This window comes from Odocoileus virginianus, chromosome 14 (genome assembly GCF_023699985.2).
Source record: "Odocoileus virginianus isolate 20LAN1187 ecotype Illinois chromosome 14, Ovbor_1.2, whole genome shotgun sequence".
Lineage (NCBI taxonomy): Eukaryota > Metazoa > Chordata > Mammalia > Artiodactyla > Cervidae > Odocoileus > Odocoileus virginianus.
The window spans coordinates 64,531,136-64,557,715 of NC_069687.1; the positions used below are offsets into that span (position 1 = coordinate 64,531,136).

Genomic DNA, 26,580 nt, shown 5'->3' on the forward strand with positions numbered 1-26,580 from the left:
TTTTTTTTTGGATCTGTTTTGATGAATTCTCAGTAACTAAGAGTGGCTGGCACTTAGTAAGTGTTTAATAAATATATGTTGAATCAGTGATTCAATTAATTAATCAATGCATGAAGCAATGAATCATTGCTGTCAAGAGAATTACTGTAAGTGAAGTTCCCAGCAGGCTGTGATTTTTTTGTTTATGTTTTTTGATAAATCCCCAGGGCCTTGAAAAAAGACCCTGATGCTGGCGAAGACTGAGGGCAGGAGGAGAAGGGGTGACAGAGGATGAGATGGTTGAATGGCATCACCAACTCAATGGTCATGAGTTTGAGCAAACTCCGGGAAACAGGGAAGAACAAGGAAGTCTGGCGTGCTGCAGTCCGCGGGGTTGCAAAGAGTCCAACAGGACTTAGTAGGGCTGCGAATACCTGTGGGACATAACTGTGCATGAGAGCACATGTATGTGAACGTGTGACTGAGTCGGCCACTGAATCATGGCTCACTAGAATTTAATCTTTCTGGAAGCAAGGGTTACCATCTGCTTTGATTAAGGCTGCATCCTCAGTGCTTAGACCAGTGCCTGGAGCATAGCCCGTGTGGAATGAATGAATGATAAATGAAATGAATGAGCAAGGCCCCAGCTCTCAGCCCAAGGACCTGAGACCAAGAAGAATGAGACATAGAGGGGCACCTGAGCCCTGCCCCCGGCCACCACTCACCTCGTGGTTTTTTAAATAATTTGTCAATTGTTTTTAATTGTTGAGGCAGTAATACTTGGTTCATGAAACTGCAATATACAGAGAGGTGAAATAAATAGCTTATATATATATAATATATATAATATAGCTGGTTTTAAAATATTCCCTTATTCATTGGTGTACTAGGTCACGTGAGTCACGGAAGGTCGATAGCAGCATCCTCCAGAACTGTGAGTAATGCAGGGTCACCGTGATTGGACGAGGCCGTCTGTCGTCGAGAGTCGAGGCGCCGAGAATTCTGAGGGGCACGCCTTCCCTGCGCGGTGTCTCAGGGCAGCTTGCAGCGGACAATAAATAAATGACTGCAAACCAGAGAGCGATTTTTGTTGGACTCTGGGGCAGGGACAGGGGACTGGGAAAGAGGGGGGGAGTTGGCTGGGTGGGGGAACACTACTTTCTCTTTTTCTTTTTTGTTTTTGCTTTTTTTTTCTGTCTTTTTTTTTTTTTTTTTTTGCTTTAAGAACCTTTGGGAAAAAGGACTTTGGTTTCTCCGAGTGTCGCTTTCCTCACTCCAGCCCTCCTCTGGGCCGAGTTCCGAGCTGTCTGTTCCTAGAGACACAAGCACCTGTGTGTTGACAACAGTCCCTTGGTGTGAGTCTTTTGTCATAGGGGTTTCAAGTCAACAATAAAATCCTTATCGCTCCCCTCCCCCAAGAATTTTGGTTCAGTTTTGTCTTCTCTTAAACACATGTACAAAAATAGAAATTCTTCCTTATTTTTCATGTAAAAATATTCCTCTGATTGCAGTTCTCCGTGAGTGTGAGTGTGGGTGGGGCGGCCCAGGGGCATGGCGGCGCCCGCCTAGCCGGGGTGCGTGGGGCGGATCCGCCGGGACCGCTTGGTCACGGTGGTGTACTTGAAGGGCTTCTGCAGCTCGGCCTGTCCCTTGGGGTAGCGCTTCATGAAGTGCACATCCTGCTGGTTCTCGCGGGTCTTGGGGCCCTTCCGCGGCCGCCCCTTCTTGGTGAAGCCCACGTACCAGCCAGAGTACTTGGCCGACATCAGGGCTGTGTAGTTGTTCTCCAGGACCTTCTCAATGAACACACACTCTTTGCTGGTGCCATCAGGCTGCAGGAAGAGAGAAGGAGGAGGTGAGAGAGGAAGGGCAGGTGCAGGGGCAGAGCTGTGCAGAGAAGGCAGCGGCAGGGGCCAAGGCTTGAGATGGCAAAGTAGAAAGGGCCTGACCCCAAGCTTCGGCCTCAGCAGTTTCACTCCCTGGACCCCTAGAGTGGACTTGACGTAGCGGCCTCTGCATCCTTCCCTGCTCACCAATTAGGTGCCAGCTTCCCATTACCATTCAGGGATCCCTTTCTTTTCCACTCCCACGATAGAATCAGGGGCTTCTACCAGAACAAAATATTCAGATCTGACCAATTAAAATATTATTTCCTGTGACTGGCGCAGAGCACAGCACATGGCCTGAGTCATCCAGTCAGCAGTCCTCAAGATCCTGTTATAAATAATCCCCCCAAACATAGGCCAGTTTAAACTTGGGAAACAGGGAAGGCTGAAACAAAGGCAGCCTCTGTACCCCCATGAGGGGAAATGTTGCCTGACAACAAGGTCAGCTTGGAGGAAGAAAGCCAAGAGGAAGAGAATGAAAGAAACCAAGTCCTCCTCACATCTTTCCATTTCTGGACCTACCAAGCTATATGTGAAGTTCAAGTTACCTCACTGTTATGTGGGCCAATAATATCTCATTTCCTTTAGAACAGCTGAGACTGTGTTCTATCACATGCAACATAAAGAAGCCCCAACTCGTGTGCACTAAACCTGAGACCAAGTTAACTGCCTACTCAACTGCCATTCAACTCCACTGTTACAGAGTTAAACATAAGTTACATTTAATGTGGGGTGTGGTACATCTTAATGTTTGTTGTGAAGAGGGGTGGAAGCCTCTAAAAATAAGAGCTTTGGCATGACCAAACTTCAAAGCCTATACCCATGGTTCTAAGATTTTAGGGTCCCAGGTGAACTCCCTGGGAGACTATGCCAGGCAAGGAGCACGAGATTCATAGTCAGACGTTGAATCAACTCACACTTCCTTATGTGACCTCAGGCTAGTTAATTTCATTCTCTAAACTTTGGATTCCTTGTCTGGACCAAACACGGAAAATGACTCCTACATCATAGAGATGTTATGAGGAATGATGCTTATAAATGAGCCAGGCACACAGTAGGAACTTGTTACATTATTTCTGAAGAGCAGGTGGTTCGGAAGGTCTGACCTCCCTCCTTGGATCTGAACAAAAGGAGGTGGAAAGCAGGCTTTGAATCTCCTCCTTGAAAAAGCCGAATTGCTCGGAGTGGAAGAGTGAGAAACACACAAAGTTGGAAGGCCAGAATTAGCAGCACTCGAGTTTCCAACTAACATCTCCAAATTTAGGCCGGGCCCACTCCTCGTTACAGACGGGTGCCCGGCCAAGTTGGAAGCCCAGCGGTCTGGCTGTGTGTGGAGACTGAGGTGCAAGTTCCAGGCTTTTGTTTGAAGTGGAAAACAGGCTGGAGCTTCCAGGAACGTTCACCTTTGAGCGGAGGGCAAGCTTGGGCCCTGCAGACAAAGTGCTGAACTTTGCAGAAAGGGACAGGCAGGGTAAGAAAACATTCTCTGGAGGAGAGATCTTTCGAGGAGGCTGCAGAGTATACATGGGGTGGGCCTGGGAGAAGAGCGCAGGACCCAGAGGACATTATGCGTTGAGTGAGCAGAGAGGGCCTATTGTGAGGAAGCCGGGGCATATGTGCAAGGGGGATAAAAAGGAGTGGGCTCTGGCCTCCCCGTGGATAATTCTGGAAGCTGCCTATCCAACCTGAGTCCAGGTCCCTTGGATGGTTTTGATGGAACAGTCAGAGAAAACTGAATAAAGGCTATACTATGTCTGGTTCCCCATCTTAGAATATCTGTCTGGAAAACTGCTTTCAACCTTGAAGAGCCAGTTCAGTAACCACCTCCTCCAGGAAGCCTTCCCTGACTGCCATCTAGCTCTCTGGGTATTTCCTCCTCTTCCTTCAAGACTCCATTTGAGCACTGTGTATGTTAGTTGCTCAGCTGTGTCCAACTCTTTGCGACCCCATGGACTGTAGCCTGCCAGGCTCCTCTGTCCATGGGATTTTCCAGGCAAAAATACTGGAGTGGGTTGCCATTCCTTTCTCCCATTTAGCAGTATGCTTTATCCAACTCGCATACTCCATCTTCTGAATCCCCTCCACACCCACTCCTTCTGCTGCCTGCCCAACAGAGTAGTTCTGTATCTGTCTGCTCCTCATCAGCCCAGGAGCTACAGAGGTCAGGACTGCTTCTCGGTTGCTCTCACGGCTTCAGCACAGGTCTTAGCCCAAAACAGGGGCACCCAGAGAATTTGTGGTTAAATGGATGAGAGTTCTGCTGGGACACAGATGGTGGGGGTGCCACATTAATTGGTTTTCCTCCAAAAAAAAAAAAAAAGGACTCTGCCTCCTGGATCCCTTACTAATGTCCCAGAGACAGACGTGAGTTGTGAGAGGCCCCTCCTGGGGGATATGATGAGAAGAGTGAGGGCCGAGCTCTCAGCCTGCCCACCTTGGTGTCCCTACCCATCCATTCACTCATTCATTCAGCATTTGCTGATAGCCAACTAGAGGCCAGATATTTCCACAGCCACTGTCTCATTTAATTCTCTTAACTTGCCAAGGTAGACTCTACCTGGTAGAAGAAAACAGTTCAAAGACACAAAAGTGGCTTTCCCAAGGTCATGGAGCTGTTAAGTGGCAAAGCCAGGATTTGAACCCGCACTTGCACTGCAGCTCACCTCTCTGCTGTCTAATCCCAGACAGGCCCATGGGCAGGAAGGGTGTGGAAGAGTGGGTGCTGCTGCTGTCTAATCCCAGACAGGCCCATGGGCAGGAAGGGTATGGAAGAGTGGGTGCTGCTGCTGTCTAATCCCAGACAGGCCCATGGGCAGGAAGGGTATGGAAGAGTGGGTGCTGCTGCTGTCTAATCCCAGACAGGCCCATGGGCAGGAAGGGTATGGAAGAGTGGGTGCTGCTGCTGTCTAATCCCAGACAGGCCCATGGGCAGGAAGGGTGTGGAAGAGTGGGTGCTGCTGCTGTCTAATCCCAGACAGGCCCATGGGCAGGAAGGGTATGGAAGAGTGGGTGCTGCCCAGCAACACACCTCAGGTCCCCCAGGACCACAGAGCTACCATGCTCATGAAGCAGTGATTTGGAGGTTCAAGCGCCAGCACAGTGCCTGGCACATATGCTCTTGCCTGGGTTGAGGATCTGGGCTTCAGGCTGAGGTTCTGACACTCCAGAGGTCAGGAGCCCTTGGGAGGAGCCATAGGGCCTATAACAGTTCCCACCTGAACTCAGACTCAGTAGATAAGAAGCTAATGGTAGGCCGCCCTGGGGCCTGACCCTTGCCTTTCTCCTCACCACCTCTATGACCCTGCTTATGGCCTGCAGAGATTTTTAAAAAACACATGTGCATGGGCCTCACCCCCCAAATTGCTGACTCAATTGGTTCAGGCAAGGCAGATCCACCAATATTTAAAGAGTAACGGAACAGCCCATCCCAGGACCTTGGTGATTTAGTAGAATTTGATCATCTCTGGAAATCTACCACCTCCAACCTCCTTCTTTCCAAACTGGAGTCCTATTCCTTCTGTTTGGTCTGAAGACTGAATCCTGATGACATCACTTGGCCCCTGGATTTAGTTTTCCTTGAAATCAGGACTACCCCCTGGATGTTTTTAGTTACCTAGACAAAAAAAAAAAAAAGTCTTTTTTTTTTTTTTTTTTTGCTTAAAGGCATTTTGAATTAGGTTTCAGTCACATTCAACCAAAGCAGTCTTCACAAACGTGCAGTGGGCAAGGGACCCCCTGCTCTGAATGGGTCTGGGGCCCTTTGTTGCCCCAAAGGGGACACACCAATGATCACACAGGAGGAGACAGATGAGAAAAATCCACCTGGGTTGAATCTCCAGAGATGGCGAACAACTACTTAGCACACAGCGCTTGACATTCAACAACTCTTTTATGGATTGAAAGGAAGTACTATCTCCTAGGTCAGGTGGAGGTGGGGTCCAGAGAGGTGGCAAGGAGAAGGGGGCTACTTCTCTCTCAGGGGCTGGGGAGAAGAGCTCTGGCGTAGGATCAGTATGACGCAGCAGAGAGAGAAGCAAGGCCAAGGTTCTGGAGCATCGGCAGAGGCTCTCTTGGGGGTTCAGTGATGTGTCCGGCTGTGGCCAGATATGTAGAAAATTGACACCCAAGGTCAAGACCATCCAAGCAAGCTATCCTGTTGAGCCAAAGGAGCCAGAGCCTGAGTTGAGGTCAGGGGTTCCCACAGGTGAAGAACCTGACTTTCAAGGGGAATGTAGCTCATGTTTAACAAGTAAGTGCCTACTCAGTGTCAGGATTATCTTCCCATTTTACAAGTGAGGACACTGAGGCTCAATGAGGTCAAAGCACTTAGATTCCAGGTCTGACGTGGCTAATTCTGGCTGTAGGTTGAGTCAATTCTCAAAAGGTAAGCACCACATTTCTATTTCTCTGGTATCCTTTGAGCAGGTATAAGAAGCATGATGGATGGATCCAGAATTGGCCCTCAGAGCCGCTAGCCTGGTGGGGGATGCGAGCACAGAAACAGCCAGCCAACCCAGGTGAGCAGACTGCAGAGAGAGGGATGTGTGAGTAGCCGTGGGCTCCAGGTGGGTGTGCTGACTGGGCGGTCAGTGGAGCCAGAGATCATGAAAGGATGAGCCAAGACTCAGGGTGGATGGGCGAGGGAAAGGCTGTCCTGGCAGAGGGAACTGCCTGCACACAGCCTGATGCCCCATCCCAGCAAGGAGTGGGGGCTGGCTGGGCCATGTGTCTGTGACATAAGGAGCACCAGGGTGGGCAGGCTCTCCCCAAGGAGGGCAGCCTTTCTTGGGTAGAAAGTGAGGGCCTGAGGGCTGATTCTGGCTGAGCTGCGGGTGGAGAGGAGGGGCGAGCTTTAGAAAGCTCTGCTTTAGAAAGCTGAGCGTGGGCAGCGGGGAAAGGCCCGGAGGTGGAGCCCGAGGCAGAGGAGGAACACTATTCCGGAGAAGGGGTGCGGGGCAGGACAGAGGCAGGAGTTAGGGCAGGGCCAGACACAGGCCCGCCATCAAGAGTAACCCCGGGACCAGGTCTGATCGGCTGCCGATGACCTGTGACAGAACCGACACCAAGGACCCGGGGCTGCCAACTGCAGGACCCAGAGAGCGAGGGCGCTGGGCTGGGTAGGGGCCAACAGGGGGACCCGCCCGGGCCGAGTCGGGACAGGTGGATGGGCGGCCGGACGCCCGCGGAGCCTCCGCGGCCACCCCGGGAGCCGCGAGGGGAATTTGGGGCGGGGGACCCTGCAGCAAGGTGGAGGGGCTACAAGCAAGGGGGGAGGGAAGCGGAGCACGGGGCGGGCCTCGCCGCCAGCTGAACCGGCCCCAATATTAATGACTGGAGAGAGGGCGAGGGGCAGGAAATCGGAGCCGGCTCCTGTGGAAGCGGTGACTCAGCGGCCAGCCGGCGGGCGGGCGGCGGGGAGCGGCCCGAGGGGACGGGGCTGTTCTTTTGACCCCAGCACGGCCCTCCTGGGGTCAAGATGCCGGGAACCACGCAGCCGGGGAGGGAGGGGCACGCGGGCAGTGGGCGCTGCGGCGGGCTGCAGCGCGGCCCGCCTTTAAACAGGAAAAAAGGGGGCGGGGCGGGGGGAGGCGAGCCCACGACTGCAAGCAGGTTGGGCCTGGGAGGCGGCCCAGGCGGGCGGGAGAACAAAGCGCCCGACGCGGGGCTGGCCGCGCCGCCGCAGGAAACGCACAGCCAGGCCAGGGGACCCGGCGCCCGGCCCGCCCGCCGCCCCTGCCCCGGACCCCTAGCTGGCCGGCCGGCCGCGGACGCGGTGAGTGAGTCCGCGGAAAGTGAATCACTAATTAAAACCACTCCTAGGCATCCCGGGGCGAGGTACGGATTACTATTCTGTTGCTCTTTGAGAAGCTCCAGCTGGAATCCTTGCCTTCTAAACTGGGCTTTGAAGCCCGCCAAGCTCTAGCCCGTGACCTGGGAAAAGTGCCCGGACACGGCCAAGCCTCAGCTTTTCCATCTATGAAATGGGAATGGTGGAAGCCTGTTCTTCCCCGACCCACCTCACGGGATTATTTTGAAGCATTTTTTTTGCTTAGTGCCTGGCAGAAAGTAGGTGCTCAATTAACAGAGGCTATTGGTACCCTAGTTATTAACAAATAATCAGAGACACTCTCCTGGCTTAGGTCTCTGGCCTGTCATCCTCTCCCTAGGATATGGAGGGGAGAGGGGAAGAGGGATAAGAATTGCAAGATTCGGGGAGTCAAAGCCATGGCTTAAACAGAAATTGAAGTCATGCTTCCTTCCCCCTCACCCCAACAAGGTGTAATAAATGCAGATCATCACAGACGGCCTTGCCTCAAGGAGAAGCAGCCAGCCTCTTTGGAATCTGGGTCTACCCTCTACCTTCCACTCCAACTGGCCAGCAGAAGCCACCCCCTCATTATACAAGTTGGCCAGGGCGTGAGTAGGGTCCCTGCAGAGAGAAGGGAACATGGAGCATGAATCCACTCTAGAGCATCCAAAGGAAGCAAGTGTGTGAACTTCACAAACAAGGACACCCAGGCCAAAAGGGGGAGCAGCATCAAAATGCAGCTCAGTGGAGGTTCAGAATCCCTGGCACATCGGTCCACCCCACCCATATCCTACCCCCACCCTAGTTTGTTGCATGCGTGTTCCAAAGTAATAAAACCTTCCTGAAATGCTAGAATCACAAGGCCGAAGAGGCTGCTGGGTTCCAGAGGTGTGGCTTTGGGGAGTCATAAACCCCCTGTGATTATTAAAACAACGCTGCAGCCCCAGGCCCTGGCCCACTGGGTCCCTGCTGCCAGACATCAGGTACATTCAGACTGGGAGCCTCAGACCCCTGGGGGGTTCTCCCACTGCCAAGCAAGCCAGAGCTCCACGTCCACCAGGAGAGACCGGGGCCCTACATACTCCCCAAAGTCAAAGCCACAGTCTGGCAGGCTGCAGGTGAGGGGACAGAGAAGTGGGGGTGATGAAGAGATCTCACAATGGGAGTCTCTCTCTCATACACATACACATTCATGGGACCTCTTTCCCATTTAGGGCTGATGGGGCCCAGGAGGCACTGCTCCAGCCCCCCTGGGTTGCTGGGGGACCCACCCAAGTCCCAGACCACCACTTACCTTCCCCACAAGCTTGCCTTTCCGGTTCATACACAGGTAGAACTCCGTCTCCTTGCCCTTGATCCGGACTTGACTACCGAAGGTGTCTGTCTCCACTAGGAGCTGGGCTTCGAAAGGCAGGAGAACAAGACACATTTTTTTACCAGGGGCAGTGGCTGGCCTGAAGACTCAGCAACATGATCCCTGACACTGACCTTGCCCTCGGACCTCCCACTGCCCCCAGAATCAAGTATGGGGGGGGGGTTGCTTCTGACAGGTCTCTCTGGAGCATGTGCCTCTCAGGCAGGGAGAAAAGCTCTCTGACACCTGTTCCCAACTCCCGGAGTCTCTGGACTCCACTGGTGACCCAGATCACTCCCGGTGGCTAAAGACCAGTGTGACTTCTGCCCTCATCACCCACCTTCCCCTGCCCCTCAAGTCCCTTCCCCAATGCAGGACACACAACCACACAAATAACCCCAAAGAAGCAGCAGTCTCTGGACTGAGCGGTCAGACATTCAGATGCCTATGAGCTCACACAGGCATGCACAATGCGTGCACACACACACACACACACACACACACACACACACACACAATACATGCACACGAGTCTTGCCTTGTGGAATGCTAAGCTACTTCCTCCAAAATTTAGGTCCGAAGCCCCTTCCTCCAGGACAAACATCTGGGTGTCCACTCCCTGATGGGGATATGAGAGAGGGAGTGCCCTGGCTGCTTGAAATGGGGAAATGTCTGGAAAGGGTAATTCAAGGCCCCAGGGAAAGGAGGCTGTCAGTATAATATTTCACTTTCCTCAGTCAAGGCCACCAAGACTTGGGGACTTCCCTGGCAGTCCAGTGGTTAACACTCCATGCTTCCAGTGCAGGGGGCCATGGGTTCAATCCCTGGTTGGGGAACTAAGATCCCACATGTCACATGCCACACAGTGTAGATAGGAAAAAAAAAAAAAAAGGCCCCCAAGGCTGAAGTATAGCTAACTCCCAGGAGCCTGGAAGTCCCAATCAGAACCCAGTACCCTCTGGTCTGGAATGGGAGACCTCATGTTAAACCCCCATACTCCACAAAAACATGGGGTGTCCCAGGTGATCCTGGATGGGGCAGCCAGAGCTGATCCCCCAAAGCCTGACTAAACAAGAACATCTAGTGGCCGAAGGGTGGCTGTCTCTTGATTAATCGTACTGTAAGACTGCTCCCTGTCCCTCAGCCACTTCACATTTTCTCCCCAGGAGGATGCTGTATGACTTTGGCAGGTCACATGCCGTCTCTGAACCTGAATCCCAGTGCCTGGATTTCCCCACCACCTCCATCCCCCTTCTTTGCCTCTGACCCCCTATTCTCACCCTCCCTCTCCTGACCCTTTGCTTCCCAACACCTGCCCCTCCCTCACCCACAAAATTTTAATTTCAATGACAAGGAACTTGCTTCTCCATAACAAAATCATAGTCCTAAATACAGTATCCTTGGAGCCACAAACAGTGTACCTCAGTGCCCCTAAAATACAAGAGGTATGATTTTAATAAAAAAATTTTTAAATATACACCCTGGTGCCCTGCTGTGAAAATTAAAACCATCTGGAACTCAGGATTTCCAATAATTAATCTAGCCCTCCTTTGACACCACTACTAATTAAAATGTGATACCCACCTTTCCAAGGAAAAAAAGAAGAATTTACATAAAATTTAAAGATCTAACAAGAATTTAGTAATTCTAGGAACAAAGGTGGGGGCACATTCTTCTCTCTACCTTCCCCCATCCCTAGTAAACACTGAGTTGAGAATATTAGCGAACACTTAGATTGGGGGTTATAAGCCCTTCATGCTCCCTGCTCCCCTAAATCCAAACTCCCTGTAACTCTCTTGTTAGCTTAGTCCCTGGGAACCAAGGGCCAAACATCACAGCACTTCTGAGACTAGCTTTCAGCATCCGCTCACAAACTCAGGCCCCACATGGGATGGGGCTTGTTAGGGGTCAGGGGAGTCCCCAATCCCCAGGAGCTTCTGACAAAGGCAGCATGTGCAAGAGGAAAGGTGAGAGCTTTGAAATGCACATGTATGCATATGACTCCCTAGCTCCACTTGCCAGTGTATGACCCTGGGCCTCAGGTTCTTCATCTGTAAAATGGGGGTGGTCATCCCTCATCTTTAACACCCAATGTGAGGGTTATATAAAATGATGCTGTTCGCGGAGGCTAGGTAGGGGAAACTCAGTAACTGTTCCTTAAGTTTCCTAATAACTGCAAAATAAACCCATTTACCCAGAAAAAACAAAAAGTAGTGGAAAAGAAATCTGGTGTGTATAAAAAGGCAGAGGGGAAGCAGAACTTGCCTCTCCAAGGCGGGCCTTCTGTCCTGAACTTTCTCAGCATCCTCCAGGGTCAGAAGATGCCTTAGGCAGGGATTTACAGAGCCTTGCCATCCTGGGGGGGTGACCTAGAGTAAGCCACACACCCCATCTGAGCCCCTAGTTTCCTTCCCTATGCAATGGGAGTGGGGCCTGGCTGTTCTGATTGTCTCTGGGACTGGAGAGAGGTAGGGATGGGAAATCATAAAGAGTGGGTGAGGCCACAGGGCTGAGGCCAGGCAGCCCCAAGCACGTCCGAGAGGAAGACTGCTCTGCCCTCTCCCGGCACCAGCCTGGGCCCCTGTCTTCAGAGCAGCTCCTACTGCACGCTGGATCTGACGCCCCTGTGAGCCTGCCAAAGTCACACATCCCAGCGAGGTTAGGTGCCTTTGTCCCCCTTTTACAGTGTAGGAGACTGAGGTTCCGAGAAGCAAGCCTTCCCAGGTGGGGAGGGGGGTGGGGGGGGGAGTTGACATCCAGTCTGGCTGGCTCTCTTCCTGTTGGGGCCTGGGTCCCAGAGGAGGGCCCCCAGCCCCAGGGAGACTTGGCTCAAAACACAGCCCCCGCCTCTCATTAACCACAGCCCATCTGAGGAAGCCCTGGCCTCTGCCTGAGCCGTCCAGGGGCCTGGGGCTGGGGCTGGACGGCACCCCACCCCCACCAGCCCAGCCGCCCCCACCCCAGCATGGGGATGGTCTGCACCGGCCACTGCACCCTGGGGAGCCAGAAGTCTGTTCTTCCCCGACCGCAGCAAGCCACGGAGTGACCTAGACTCCACTCAGCACATGACATAATGAGGAGGGAGCCGGGCCAAGATTATGTAAAGTCTTTGGGGAGTAATAGCAGCAGCAGTTCTCAGAAAAAGAGAAAGAGAGACTCCACCCACCCAGACCAGGTTTGCCCCAGAGCCTGCCTGGTCCTCAGCATCACGCTTCCCTGTCTCATGACCTAAGACCTAAGCCCCCAAGACGCACCTCTCAGGAGCCAGAAACCTCATCTCCACTCGCTTTGATTCTCAGGCCTGTCCCAGGCCAGGCAGGAGCGATCAGTGGTATCATCTTGCTGCTCACCACCCTGGCATCCCCTCCTCCACTCTGCTACTCTTGCCCCCGGCAGTCTCTCCTCTGCAGATCAGCCAGAAGGACCCTTACAAAATGAACGTGAATTGTGCCTCTCCCCTGCTAGAGCCTCAAATGGATCTCCATGCTTGCACGCTCAGTCGCTCAGTCGTGTCTGACTCTCTGCAGCCCCGGGGACTGCAGCCCACCAGGCTCCTCTCTCCATGGGATTTTCCAGGCAAGAATGCTAGAATGGATTGCCATTTCCTGCTCCAGGGGATCTTCCTGACCCAGGGATCAAACCCGGGTCTCTTGCGTTGGCAGGCAGATTCTTCACCACTGTGCCACCTCACCAACAATCCAGACCCTTCAAGGGGACCCCTGAGAGGTACACAGTCTGGCCCCTGCTGCCCGCCCCTGTCTCCCACCCTCACTCACAGCCCTCCAGCCACACAAGCCTCCTTGCTTTTCCTGCCCTGACTCACCCGGTACACTCCCGCCTCAGGCCTCCACACTCTTCCTCCGCCTGGCGATTGCTTTGCCCAGAGTTTCCCACAGTGGCTCCTCATCTCCTAGACTGACATCTCAACTCAGATGTCACCTCCTCAGAGAGGAGGCTACAGCCCATGGGGTCACAAAAAGCCAGACATGACTGAGCGACTAACACTCACAGGCTATTCATACTTACCTCATCAAGCCCGTTATATACTCACTAAAATTTACTTATTGGTCATTTACCATAAGCCAAGTGTGGGCTAGGTGCCGGAAACCACAGTGGTGGATGAGACAGTCAAGGGCCTGCCCTCAAGAAGCTTACCTTCCGGTGGGTGGAGACAGGTGCGGAAAAGGCAGCAAATAAGAGAAGACAGTGTGGAGGAGAGCTCGGAGGAGAAGGGAGCGGGGATGGCAGGAGCTGGGCTGGCAGGGCAGTGTGACCAGGGAAGGAGGCGACATCTCGGACCCCGTGCCTCTGGGCCTCAGGGAAGCCCCAAGTATGCATAATGCCACTTAAAAGTTAAAGCAATGAAGATTCAGACAGGTAAAGGACTTGCTCAAGGGCATCCAGCTGGCAAGAGCAGAGGAGAAGTGCAAATTCAGCGTCTGATCCCACCATCAATGCCTTTAGCAACTCTGCTCCCCACCAGTGTTACTCCTGCCTCTCACTGGAGCTCTGAGCTCCCCCAGTCACCCACTCCCAGCCTCAGAGTTACTATCAGATATTCTGACAATGGGAGAAAGTCCTATCCCTCTCTGGGCCAGGACTAGATGACTTCCTTTCAGTACTGCCCCTCTGGGAAGCATCAGTAACTTATATTTATTGAGAGCCTATCATATGCTGGTCACCATTCTACACTATACACGTTATCTCAATCCTTATGACAATCCCAGGAGATTAGAACTATTTTTTTTATTACCCCATTTTACAGGTGAGAAAATAGAGCCCCAAGGTCACACAATGGTGGAGTTAAAACCCAGGCAGGCTAACCTAGAAGTCTGGGTCTTAGCCTGTCTCCACTTTAGGTCTTTTCCTCCATGCTAGTCCCTTTCTGGGGAGGTTAGTGAATGAACAGGGAGGGTCTCTGCCTTCACTTCACCTTCCTGAGGCAGAAGTCTGTGGGTCAAGACGCCCAAAGAGCCAACGGTTGGGGCCCATCCCTCCCCAGCTCCATTTCCAAACGACCTTGAGGCAGGGAAGGGTACTAGCAGTCACCCTGAGGAAAATAGCTTTTAGCTGATTCTGGGAGATGGGGGGGGCCATAGGAGCACCCAAGTCTGGGTTCAAACCACAGCCAGAGAGGCAGCAAATGGCTTCCAACCTAGTTCTGACAAGAAGGAGAGGCTGAATGCATCAGGGGCTGAGTGAGTGTGGGATCTCCCCTACGGGGGAGGGCCACAGAGCCAGCCTCGGCTCAGAGCAGGAGCCCAGTGCCTGCCCATGCTGGGGGCCAGGAGCTTGAAGAACCCAATCCCTTCTCCAGGATCCAGACAGGAATGAAGAAAAGGAAAAAGAGAAAGTGGAAGGAAAAGGAGCTGGAGAGAAAGCCCTTTCAATAAAAGAATAAGAAAAAAAAAAGCTGTCTTTTTCCCCCAGTTTTGTTGAAATGCATGGAGTAATAATGATGGTTTTAAAAAGCTAATACTTATTTGAGCATTTACCATCTGTCAGGCACTGTGCTTAGAGTCTGAATATGGAAAGTCTCATTAGATCCTCACAACAACCTTATGAAGTAGAACTACTGCGCCCATTTTACTGATGAAGAAACTGAGGCTCTGAGCAGAGCTTCAGAGGTTACTTGCCAAAGTCACCCAGTAGGACCAGGATTTGAACACAGGCAGAGTAACTCTGGAGCTAGTCTGACACAGACAGAGATTCAGACTCAGGCAGAGCAGGACAGATGCGAGGCAGGCTGGCGACGGCAGAGAAATGAGAAACGACTTTGGTGGATGGATGGATTGACTGATTTCAGTGCGATTTCCCAGCTGGGCTTCCCTGCAGGCGATCCAGGACCTCCTTTGGAAGCCTTTTGGTTGGAAGGGTTGGAAACAGCAGGGAAAGACAGACAGAAATCCAGAGAGACATACACAGAGGGACACAGGAGACCCAGAAAAGCGGAGCTGGAGAAAAGTAAGCAGGAGAACTGGTTTCCTTCCCCGTCTCCCACCAGTTTCAGAGTTAAGCCTCCAAGACCTGAGAACACAGGCCGGGAGCCGGGAGCCAGCAAGAGGCTGGGCAGAGCAGTGCACCCGGGCCCGCACAGGGTGACCCGGCTGGCTGCTGCAGTGCCAGGGCAGCCGCTGGCCCCTCTCCAGGCATCGCCCTCCAGCGAGGAAGCATCCTTGCCACAAAGGCGCTGGGAGGTCACACTGAACCAGAACCCCCTCCCTCCCCTCTGAACCAGGTTGAGGGGAAGGGAAAGAAGTGGGGGCGGGAAGGATTCCTCTCTGGAGAGGTTTCAGCATCACTATTCACACACACACACACACACACACACACACACACATGTTATGGCTTTTCTCCAAAGGTGCCCACGGCTCCCCTTCTCCTAAAGTCACCCAAGGAGGCTCACAGGCCATGTGGATTTGCCAGAAAGGAAGAGGGAAAGAATCAATAGGATCGATCAGGAGCTATATTTAATCCTAGCTGCAGCTCTCATGCGGCTGGTTGAGCTGCAGAGTCACCAAGATATGGGTGACCACTCCTCACTGAGGACAGAAGTCGTGGGACACGAGCTCAGAGGGCAGGGTATTAGACGGACATACTAATGCTCCTTCCAGCTGGGAACATCTCTCAGAAAAGCTTGCTCTGTTGCTCAGGGTATCCCGGCTGCAAGATGCAAGGCTGGCTGGAAGGGAGGACAGGAGAGGAGAACGGAGGGAGCACTGATTCTCTAAGTACATACTCTGTGCCGGGCACTTGCCCCAGAGGAGTGGTCTCACCCACACTCCTGGATGCTCACAGGTCACGATGCGCTCACTGGCTCAAACATGTATCGCACCCTGGTTTGGGGCTGGCTGTGTGCAAAGCGGGTGCTTCCCAGGTGGCTCTGTGGTAAAGAATTCGCCTGCAATGCGGGAGGCGTGGCTTCCGCTCCTGGGTCAGGAAGATCCCCTGGAGAAGGAAATGGCAACCCACTCCAGTATTCTTGCCTGGGAAATCCCATGGACAGAAGAGCCTGGCAGGGTACAGTCCATGGGGTTGCCAAGAATCTGACATGGCTGAGCGGCTAACAATTTCATTGTGTGAGGGGATGCAGCCGTGAGGACCACAGATAGAAGCCACCTAGCCTTAGAGTGTGCGTGGGAACAGGAGACACGGGGAGCGAATAACTAAACACGTTAACAGAACCTCAGGCAGCAGTAAGTGCCAGGAAGAGAAATACACCCGCAGGAGGACACAGCAGCTCTCTGATAAGGTGGCGACTGAATGAATGAGGTGAGGGAGCAAACGCCATGGGGACACCTGGAAGGAGGGCAGCCCCAGGCTGAGGGCCCAGCAAAGGCCCTTAACTGCAGACATGCCTGACGGGTGCGAGGGGCAGCAGGAAGTTGGGGCTGGAGCAGAGCGAGCAAGGCCTGGGGTGATGGAGCCTGTGGTCAGGGAGGAGCCAGGCCAGGCCTTCCTGTTGAGGGTGTGGATTTCACTCTAAATGACATGACCGCCTTTGACTGAGTGACCGAGGCTCACGTTTTGGACCACAGTATGGAGAACGGGCTATGAGGTGTCCGACTCACAGAGAAGGGGGTCCCTGCTGCCTTTTGCCCACACCTGCCAGCCCAAAGGACCTGGCTCCTCGCTCAAGCCCAGCCCTGCAGCAGGTACCAGGAGGAGGGAAATGGGGGCCGCAGGGCCCCCGCCCACTTCCATCACCCACTCAGCAAAAGTCCTGCAAGACCCCACTCGATTTCCCAGGTGAGTCGTGCATGTCAGCCCCTGATTGGGCTCTGTGCTGCCCTGTAATTATTTGAGTCACTCATCCAGGAACCTTTAAAGGGGGCCCTGCTTTCTGCCAGGCTGTGTAGTAGACACAGGGACAGGAAGAAAGGTCACTGCTTTCAAGGAGCTCACATTCTTGGAGGGGTGTGGGGGAACTCAGGAAGGCTGCCCAGAGGGGCAGGGCTCAAGCTGAGCAGGCTGACTCCCCGTGACCCTGGGCAGCGGTGACACAGCTGGAATCACTGATCCATGCCAAGCTGGAACCAATCCACGGCATACTAACTCCATGCCCTGTCCTCTGTCACCCTGCAATGCAGGGAGGGGACAGGAACGGCCCAGGCTCTTCCTACTTAGAGTCAGCCCCTAGGAAGGAGCAGGGGCTTTGGCCTGGGAGCTCGTTGAAGACTGACCAGGTGGTCTCACTCACGGCTGTACTGCCATCCGAGTGAGGGGGGGACCCAGATGTGAACCGAGAGACCAGACCACACCCAACAGAAGGGTCCAAATACCCTTCCGCCTCCGGCCTGAGATGGCCAGAGCACTGCCAGTCCCCGCTGCTGCTTGGAACCATGCTGCAGGAGCCTCTTCTATCTGCAGCAGACATGCCAGGGCCTGCTGGCAGCACCCCTTCCAGAAGCTCCAGGAGCCAGTTCCCCAGAGGGGAGCCCTCACCTGAGCCCACGATGGCACCCTCTGTCCCCACACAGCAGCACTGAGTATTCTGGCTTAAATAATCATAACATCTTTGAGCAGAAGATACCCTTTCATTTCAACGACCCCATTTTACAAAAGAATAAATGGGATCAGAAAGGCTAACTCCCACCTAAGGCCTCCAGCTCCTAAGTGGTGGCGCTGAAATTTCAGTTCCCTCCGACTCCAGAGTCCACACGCTCACCCTCTCAGAAGACCACCTTCTTGGCTTTCACAGGCCCTCCAGAGGCCTTCTCAGGGCTGCTCTGGGTACTGTCAGTCCTGGGAGTCTGGCCTCCTGCAAAGTCTACGGCTGATTCGTGGTGAAGTATGGCAGACACAACACACTATTGTAAAGCAATTAACCTCCAATTAAAAACAAATTTTAAAAAAGAAAACTTGGGCGTTTGGGGTGTTTTTTCTTAATCAAGTGGAAAAGCCGCCTTTGTCAAATGAAAGTAGGCCTTATGAAAGCAGAGTGGCTCCTACACCACCATAACCGATGCTGGGGCTCCTACACTTCCCTGCGGGCTGGCTCAGCTGACCCTCGGTGATCCTCTGCTAAGTCACAGGTCCCACCACCCAGCAGCCCTGCTTCCTGCAGCTCATGCGCCTTGATGCCTCCACATTCCAGCTTAAGGGCATCGACCTCGGAGGCAGTGGGGCCTTCTCATCTTTGCTCGGCTGGTGAAGGAACTCAGCCCAGAGCCAGACAGACATGATTGCCCCAGGCACTGGAGGCTGTTCAGTGACAGAGCTGCCACTGGAACCCAGGGCTCCTGTCTCCTGACTACTGGCCAGACCGAGGTGACCAGGACTAAAGGCAGGAAGGTGTGGGACTGACACAATAACCCCAGGTGGGCAGGACGGCGCTTGCCCAGTTCCTGGCCAGCCAGGCGTCCACCACACTACCTACGCCACTAGCCCTTGGCCCACATACTTCTCCCTCCAGAGCAGAACCCAAAGCTATGAAAGTCTCGCGTTCCTGAAACGGCCACCCTCGGGGACCCCGGTGCTCTGGGAGAGTTTCAGGGAGCCATGGGGAGACCCTCCTGCAGAATGGTGTAGAAGCCTGGTTCATCTGCGGAGATTTCACCAAAGACTGCTCACTGCTGTAAGGTCGGCCAAGAGCTCTGGGGCGGGCGTCCACACAAAGGGAGACCAGCATCTTACACCTGCCTAAGGGGTCTAGCGCCTCAGGATGCTGATGAATTTGAGATTCTGAGTGTTTCAGAGACTCCAATCTGAGATTCCGAGGGTCTGTGGGGATTCCAGGCATTTATGGGGATTGTTTATACTTGGTGTTTGCTGGAATTCCCAGACTGTATTCTAACTGTGTATGAATGCAAGTCTCAGAAGACACCATTCTTTCAGCTGGACGGAGCCCTGAGAAGGAGGGAGCAGGTTCTCCAACATCCTGGGCCGCCTGGCCTGCCAGCCCCTCCCCCACAGGCAGGACAGGCTAATGCAGCCCCGTCCTCCTGCTCGACTGGCCACATAAATCACCCTCCCAATAATATTTGTATTGATTATCTAGATTGGAAGCTTCAATTGGCTCCATTGTCTCACTTCCTCTCTCAGGGCTCACAGATGGGGTCCCAGCCCCTCATCTGCGTTACTAATGCGACATTTAAATGGAGTGGTCTCAGCGGCCAGCAAGGCCCCCTGCTGCCCTGGGTGCTGGGAGACCAAGGAGTGACAAACAGATTCCTTGACAGAGAATCATTAAGTCTAGACTTTGTGGGGCTGGAGGTGAATCAGGACAGGCACATCCCTGCATACGTCAGGTGTGGTCCCCCAGCACCGCCAGGCCACTTGTCAGAAACCCAGAGTTCAGGCCAGACCCTGCACATCAACACGAGCCTTTCAACAAGACCCCTCAGCGATCTGGGTGCAAACGCATGTTTAAGAGGCACTGCTCGAGTCCATCCCTGGTAATGCACAGAAGGGAGACTGCTGAGCCCCAGAGACGCTCAGGCCACACCAGGTGAGACCACTGAGCCTCCAGTTCAGGCGGAGGAAACGAGAGGGCAAGTTGCTTCTGGAGAGAGGGGCCGGCCATTGCCTACCTCCTCTCCCTCCCCAGCTCTGGACCCCGATCTCAGAGCCTGGACAGATGGCTCAGACCAGAGTCTGACCCCCCTGTACGCTCCCAGCCTGGAGGGGCCAGAGAGAACTCTCAGGACTCCCCAGGAGGGCACCTCCCTCCCACCCCAGCCAGCCAGCTGCCCCTTCCCTGGCAGCAACGGGACGGCAGATCCCAGGGAAAACCCGCACCTGGGTCTGCCCAGCACAGCCAGGCGTCCACAGCGGGGGCAGAGAGCCGAGGCCACAGAGAGGCGGCCAGCAGAGGGTCTGGGAGAGGTGGGGAGGAGGGAGAAGACCCCAGTCAGAGGGAGGGAAGCAGGGATAGAGCCTGAGATGGTGGGGATGGGGGAGACAGAGTGATGGACAGGAGCAACCAGGAGGAGGGGGTGGACTCAAGAGACAGAGATGCCAGATGAAAGGAGGAGCAGCCAGACCGAGAAAGGGAGCAGGGGGAAGAGGGAGGAGGGAAATGGAGGCAGTAACGAGCGATGGGGCAGGAGAGGGAGGGGGCAGCTGGCCTGGAAGAGCAGGAGCCCAGCATGGCCCAGCCCGGCCGGCCGGCCCAGCCCCCAGTGACAGCGCAGCTGCCACACTTGGGCCCACCACGAGGTCAGTCCTGCCCCGGGGCACAGGGAGAATAAATGGTGTCCAAGATAAAGAGATCCAAGAAATTATTTGTCTTGTTGTCATGTCTGCAATGGGCAGGGACCAGCAGGCAGGCAGAGCCTCGTCTCAGAACGGCCCAGGCTGGCAGGCACAGCCGCCCACAGCCCCCGGGCCCCGCGGCTGGGACCTGGGACACCTTCCAGAAGCCAGGCCTGGGACGGTAGGAAGCGGTGAGGATACGGTCAGCACTTGCTCAGGGGCTGGGCGGGAGGAGTCTCGGGTGCCTCCCGCACAGCTGAGGATCTCTGCGGGCTAGGGGCCTGTGGACGGAAGGGGGCAGCCTGGGGCCCACGACGGCTTCTGAACACCTCAGGGAAGCTGGAACGCTCCAGGGTCAAGGGTAGGTCAAGGGCAGCCCCAGGTGGTGTGAGCACCCATGCTTCATAAGAGAGCAAACTTCAGCCCACAGAGCACACACGCACACGCCTCTCTGTGCAAATTCGTGCACTCTCACACACATATGCACACATGCGCACACACTCATACCAGGCCAATTTCCACCACCACCACAAACCTCCAAAGAACATTCCCCAGAGGCTCCCCCCAACCCCCACCCAAGCATCTGAACTGTGGACAGTGAAACGACGCTCGGGAAGCAGCAGCAACCTGCTAGAGGCCAGCCCCAGGCAAGCGGCGATTACCCATGACAGCTAGTATCTATGGGCACTGAGCAGCAAGAGTAGGCTTCACTCATGTCTTCAGTCACCACTCCCGACAAGGCTCTCAGGGACGTGCTTCTGCATCCCCATTTCACAGATGAGGAAACTGAGGCCCAGAAAGACTCAGCACTGGGTGCAAGATCACACACCAGGATGCGGGAGAGCTGGGATCTGCACCTGGGGTCTCGGTGGCCAGGAAGGACGTGTGCACAGTGGGCAGGAAGGGGCCAACACCTACCATACTTGTCCCCGTCCTCGCCGCGGGCGCTGATCCTGCGACCCAGGACCTGGATGTGCTTCCCGCTGGTCCGGCTGTAGAGCTGGTACAGCCGCAGCTGCTTACGGCTCACATCGTCCCGAGCCCGCGTCTGGTTCTCCACGTGGATGCGGAAGTCCACGTTCTCCTCGGCCGCCAGCACCTGGGCAGGGAAAGGGGTGACAGTGAGCCACCCTGGAAGCCCAGACACCCTGCGGCAGGAACCACATTCACAACAGAGAGCCAGAGCCTCCTTGATGCCGGCTCTGGGCCAAGCATCAGCACATCTCATAACCGCCCTGTCTGTCGTCGCCCCGTCGCTCCGTCGTGTCTGACTCACAGTGGCCCCAAGGACTGTAGCTCACCAGGCCCCTCTGTCCGTGGGATTTCCCAGGCAGGAATACTGGAGTGGGCTGCCGTTTCCTTCTGCAGAGGATCTTCCCAACCCAGGGAATCAAACCTGTGTCTCCTACACTGGCAGGCGGATTCTTTACCACTGAGCCACCAGGGAAGCTCTATCGCCCTGTTATCTCCCATTTCACAGATGGGGCAACTGAGGCTCAGAGAGCTGAGGCAAGTCATCCAAGATGGCCCAGCCAGGAAGTTGCAAAGCTAAGGATCCGGTCTAGGGCTATTTGAAAACACACTTGTTTGACAGCAAACAAAGTTTGCTTTCTTTCTGCCATAGCCCCAAATTAAAATAAGAAATATGGGCCAGAGTTGCCCATGTGACCTTGAGAACACAGTTTGTTCTGCCTTAGATTTCTCCCCAGTAAAAGAGTGGAGCAGAGTCCCCATCCTGAACACAGCCCAGGATGGCTGTCAGGGTAAAGTGAGCCAATGGGAAGAAAAGTGCCAAAATCACCACGGAGATGGGACAGGGCCTGGGGGCACATCATTGCTGTTTAGGTCCTCAGTGGGAAAGGAGGGGGACCTGGCAAGTTGCTTCCTAGGAATGAATGGACCACATCCCATTGCCACTTCTCCCCCAGGAGCTGGTGCTAGAGGGGTTCTCCTCTTCACACTGTAATGGTCCTTATGCTGCCCTATCACCAAGCATTTGCCCACCGCCCCAACCCCTTGTAGAGAACCTTTTGCTTAGCACCTCCCATCAAATTTCCTATACCCTAGAAGTTTAGGGCTCCCCTGTTAGCTCAGATGATAAAGAATCTGCCTGCAATGCAGGAGACCCAGTTTAATCCTTGGGTCGGGAAGATCCCCAGGAGAAGGGAATGGCAACCCACTCCAGTATTCTTGCCTGGAGAATTCCATGGACAGACCATGGGCTCACAGAGTCAGACATGACTGAGTGACTAACACTTTGCAGAGATATCCTATACATACACACACAGGAAAAAAATCCATCCACTTTTATAAGCTTCCCTGGTGGCTCAGTGGTAAAGAATCCTCCTGCCAATGCAGGAGACATGGGTCGGGAAGATCCCCTGGAGGAGAAAATGGCAACCCACTCCAGTATTCGTGCCTGGAAAATACTATGGACAGAAGAGCCCGGTGGGCTACAGTCCATGGGGTGGCAAATAGTCAGACACGATTTAGCAACTAAACAACAGCTAGAAGTTTAGTTCATGTCTGACCACACTCTCCAGGAATCCTCCTCTGGCTAAGCCAACAGCATCTCTCCAGTCTTCCTTTGCTGAACATGGTCCAGGTGAGACCCAAACGACTCGCACCCACCTCCTCAGCAGCTTTCCGCTTCTTCTCCCACCTGGAAGTCCATCTCCCACCAAAGCCAGGCACCTTGTGTAATCCTCTCCTGAACTCTCCAGGGCTTCCCATCAAGTTTAGATTTTTTTTTTTTTTGGACCATCTTTTAAAAGCCTTTCATTGAATTTGTTACAATATTGCTTCCGTTTTATGTTTTGATTTTTTGGCTATGAGGCATAGGGGATCTTAGCTCCCTAACTAGGGATGGAACCTTCACCCTCTGCCTTGGAAGGCAAAGCCTTAACCACAGGGCTGCCAGGGAAGTCCCTTCCCATCAAATTTTTATAAAGGTCCCCATTGTGGCCTCAAAGCCTTGAAAGAGGAGCCCCTGACCGCTTTTCCACCTCCATCTCCTACCACTTCTTCCCCCCAGTTTCACTGGCTGCCTTAGCATGCCTCTGAGCATTCCAAACAGAAAACCCAATGGATGTCTCGGGGCCTTTGCACTTGCTCTGCCCTCTGTTTCACTGCTCTTTCCCAGATTTTTGCCCTCTGGTTCCTCTGACTCACTGGAGTCTCTGCTCAAATGGCACATCCTGAGACAGGACTTCCCTGACCGCTTCTCTGGGGTAGCCCCCACTTTTGTCACTGTTCATCTCTCTACCATGCTTTGAGTTTCTTTCCAGTATTCATCAACCTGACATAACATCTACTTCTCTGGTTTTTGTCTGTCTCCCTGACTTGTTTGCCACCATATCCCCAGCACTCAGCAGAGTAGAAATTCAAACATTTGTCAAATGAATGAATGAATGAACAAGTTAACATTGAAAAGATCTGGGGTCCTGTCATCCCATGTAACATTAAATGAGGTTTCCCTGCATGCATGCTAAGTCACTTCAGTCATGTCCGACTCTTTGTGACCCTATGAACTATAGCCCACCAGGCTCCCCTGTCCATGGGATTCTCCCGGGAAGAATACTAGAGTGGGTTGCCATGCCCTTCTCCAGGGATTTTCCCAACCCAGGGATCAAACTCACGGTCTTTTACGTCTGCATTGGCAAGTAGGGTTTTTTTTTACCACTAGCACCACTAGATTTCCCTGTGCCCTGATAATCATATGCCTGTCCCAGCCCATTTAACCAGAAAGCTGAGTAATTCTTGAAGTCCAGACAGCATTCCAAGTTTGTTCTAGGCATGCTAGGCTTTCAGGACCCCATTCCTATGTGAGCAAGACCCCATTCAGCCCATGGAAGAGCTCTTGGAATCAGGACTGCCTGAGCATGTGTCTCACCCCTCAGCTGTGGAGCTCCTCAGGGCAGGAACTGTTTTCCTCATTTCTACACCCCATGTCCAGGCTTCCCAGGTGTCTCAGATAGTAAAGAATTTGTCTGCAATGCAGGAGACCTGGGTTCAATCCCTGAGTCAGGAAGATCCCCTGGAGAAGGGAATGGCTACCCACTCCAGTATTCTTGCCGGGAGAATCCCATGGACAGAGGAGTTTTGTAGGCTACAGTCCATGGGGTCGCAAAGAGTCAGACACGACTGAGTGACTAACACTTCCTTGCTTATGCCCAAGCCAAGGTCTCTGTGCCCTGGCTGACCTGTACGCATCCTCCCACCCCAGCCTGAGCCTCTCAGGCACTTCAGCTGGACCACGTTATTTAACCTTCACTATCACCCTCATGGTGGAAACATTATCCCATGTGACACTTGAGGAAACTGAGGCTCTGAAGCTGAACCGACACGGTCACAGATCAGGCCGTGGCAGAGTTAGCCCCAAGCTGTGTGGTCTCCAAAGTGCTGCTTTCAGCTCCACCTCACTGGGCCCCGCCTGCCCCACCAATGCAGACGGGAGCAGACCGAGGTTCAAAACCCAGGGCCAGTCTCTCATGAGCTAAGGGTCCCCAGGCAAGTTCCTGAGAGGTGACAATGATACCCACCTCATGGGCTGCTATGAATATTGTACACAGTCTTAGAACAGTTGCTTGGCACAGAATCAAGGGCTCAGCAGGCATAGATAATTACCAAGTGGGGCCTCCCTGGTGGTGGAGTGGCTGAGACTCCATGCTCTGAATACAGGAGGCCTAAGTTCGATCCCTGGTCAGGGAACTAGGCCCCACAAGCCGTGACTAAGGATGCCATATGCTGCGATGAAGACCAAAGATCACCTGTGCCACAACTAAGACCCAGCATAGCCCAGGAAATAGATATTAGAATTAAAAAACTACTGAGAGGATACCAGGGATACCTTTAAGAGGCTCTTGGTGAAACCCCATAAACATAAGCCTCCCCATGGCAGAAGTAGATCACACTCTCACGTCCTCAGGGACAAGGCACTTGAGCTGCTCAGAAGACAGTTTGGGAAGATGTCAGTGCTTTTGATCGTCCCGACAGCCCTAGGCCGTGGGAACGCTATCACCACATTTAGCACATGCAGAAACCAAGGCTCAGAAAACTTGAGTTGGTTGCTCTGAACTGCACTGCCCAGGGGCACAGGGTCTGTTCACCAGCACACCAAGTGTGCACACATTTCACTTGCACGGCCTTCCGTGGCCAGCCCATTCAGAGCCAGTTCTCAGACCTGGGACCCGCTTCCTGTCACACCCTGGAGCTCAGGGAGGGTAGATCTTGCGTGCCCCCGAGGCCCACACCTGCGAGGCCTATGGAATGACTTTCCAAGGTGGACCGGCCCTGTCCCCTCCCCCAAGGCCAGGCCTCCGGCCTTCTTCCCTCTTCTCCAGGTCTCCTCCTGCTCACAGGAGACCTTATTGACCAGAGGTCAAACCAATCTCCTCACCCCCGGTCCCCGAGGGGTGCTGTCCTGCCCCGGAAGCCAGCCTCCCGTTAACGATTTTCCTCCTGGCCCACTGGGCAGAGGCGGCCGGGTGACCCAGGGTCAGCAGGGCTATCCGGGGGCTATTCCCAGGATGTGGGGACAATCCATCTTGGCCAGCTCCCACCATTTGAACCGCACTCTGTGGCCAGGTCAGTCCCGAGGGAGATCACCGGGTGACCTCTGACATGAAGTCAGAGTCCGTCCATTTGCAAAGGCGGGGAGTGCCCTGGGCTTCCTGGGTGGGACCTCTGGGGGCTGCAGGTCTTTGCACGGGCCAGATCCTCCATGGCTGAGTCCCTTTGCTGTCCATCCGAAACTATCACAGCACTGTCAATCAGAAACACTCCAACACAAAACAAGAGCCCTGGATAAAGCCTTGCGTGTGTACTCAGTTGTGACCAACTCTTTCGTGACCCCATGGACTGTAGCCTGCTAGGCTCTTCTGTCCGTGGGATTCTCCAGGCAAGAATACTAGAGGGGGCTGCCATTTCCTCCTCCAGAGGATCTTCCCGACACAGGGATCAAACCCAAGTCTCTTGCATTGCAGGTGGATTCTTTACTGCCGCACCACCTGGGTCTACAATACAAAATAAAAAGTTTAAAAAAAAAGGCACCCAGCCCCTCTGCCTGGCTGGCCCCTGCCCTCGGGTCCCCCCCTGGAAGGCACCTTGTCCTCTCCTCTGGCCTCAGGTGGGGTCACAGCCTCTGGGCACTACTGTAGGGCATTGCTCATTGTCCCCAGGGTCCAGCTTACCTGGTGCATCCCTGAATCTCCACCTTTGCACCTGGCAAATGTTTGCGGTATTACTGCGGCGAGGATGAGGGGGTCCTGGCAGCCAAAATCAGCCCACCACTTACTAACCAGATGAGCTGAGTGCCAAGAGAGGGTTTTTAAAGCCATCATTTGCGAAGCTCTCCT

The 26,580-nt window shown here is 53.9% G+C and overlaps 1 protein-coding gene across 1 annotated transcript in view; it reads right to left on the reverse strand.

Moving 5' to 3' along the window:
• Positions 1 to 710: 710 nt before the first annotated feature.
• The window catches only part of FGF18 (fibroblast growth factor 18), a 36,182-nt gene continuing 10,312 nt past the window's right edge, over positions 711 to 26,580 (reverse strand). Inside the window, exons 3-5 of the mRNA XM_070476840.1 lie at positions 21,143 to 21,323; positions 8,969 to 9,075; positions 711 to 1,811 (exon numbers count right to left, since the gene is read on the reverse strand). Of these exons, the coding sequence (XP_070332941.1) occupies positions 1,545 to 1,811; positions 8,969 to 9,075; positions 21,143 to 21,323 (555 nt within the window). The 3' untranslated portion in view covers positions 711 to 1,544. The remainder of the gene's footprint in view (positions 1,812 to 8,968; positions 9,076 to 21,142; positions 21,324 to 26,580) is intronic.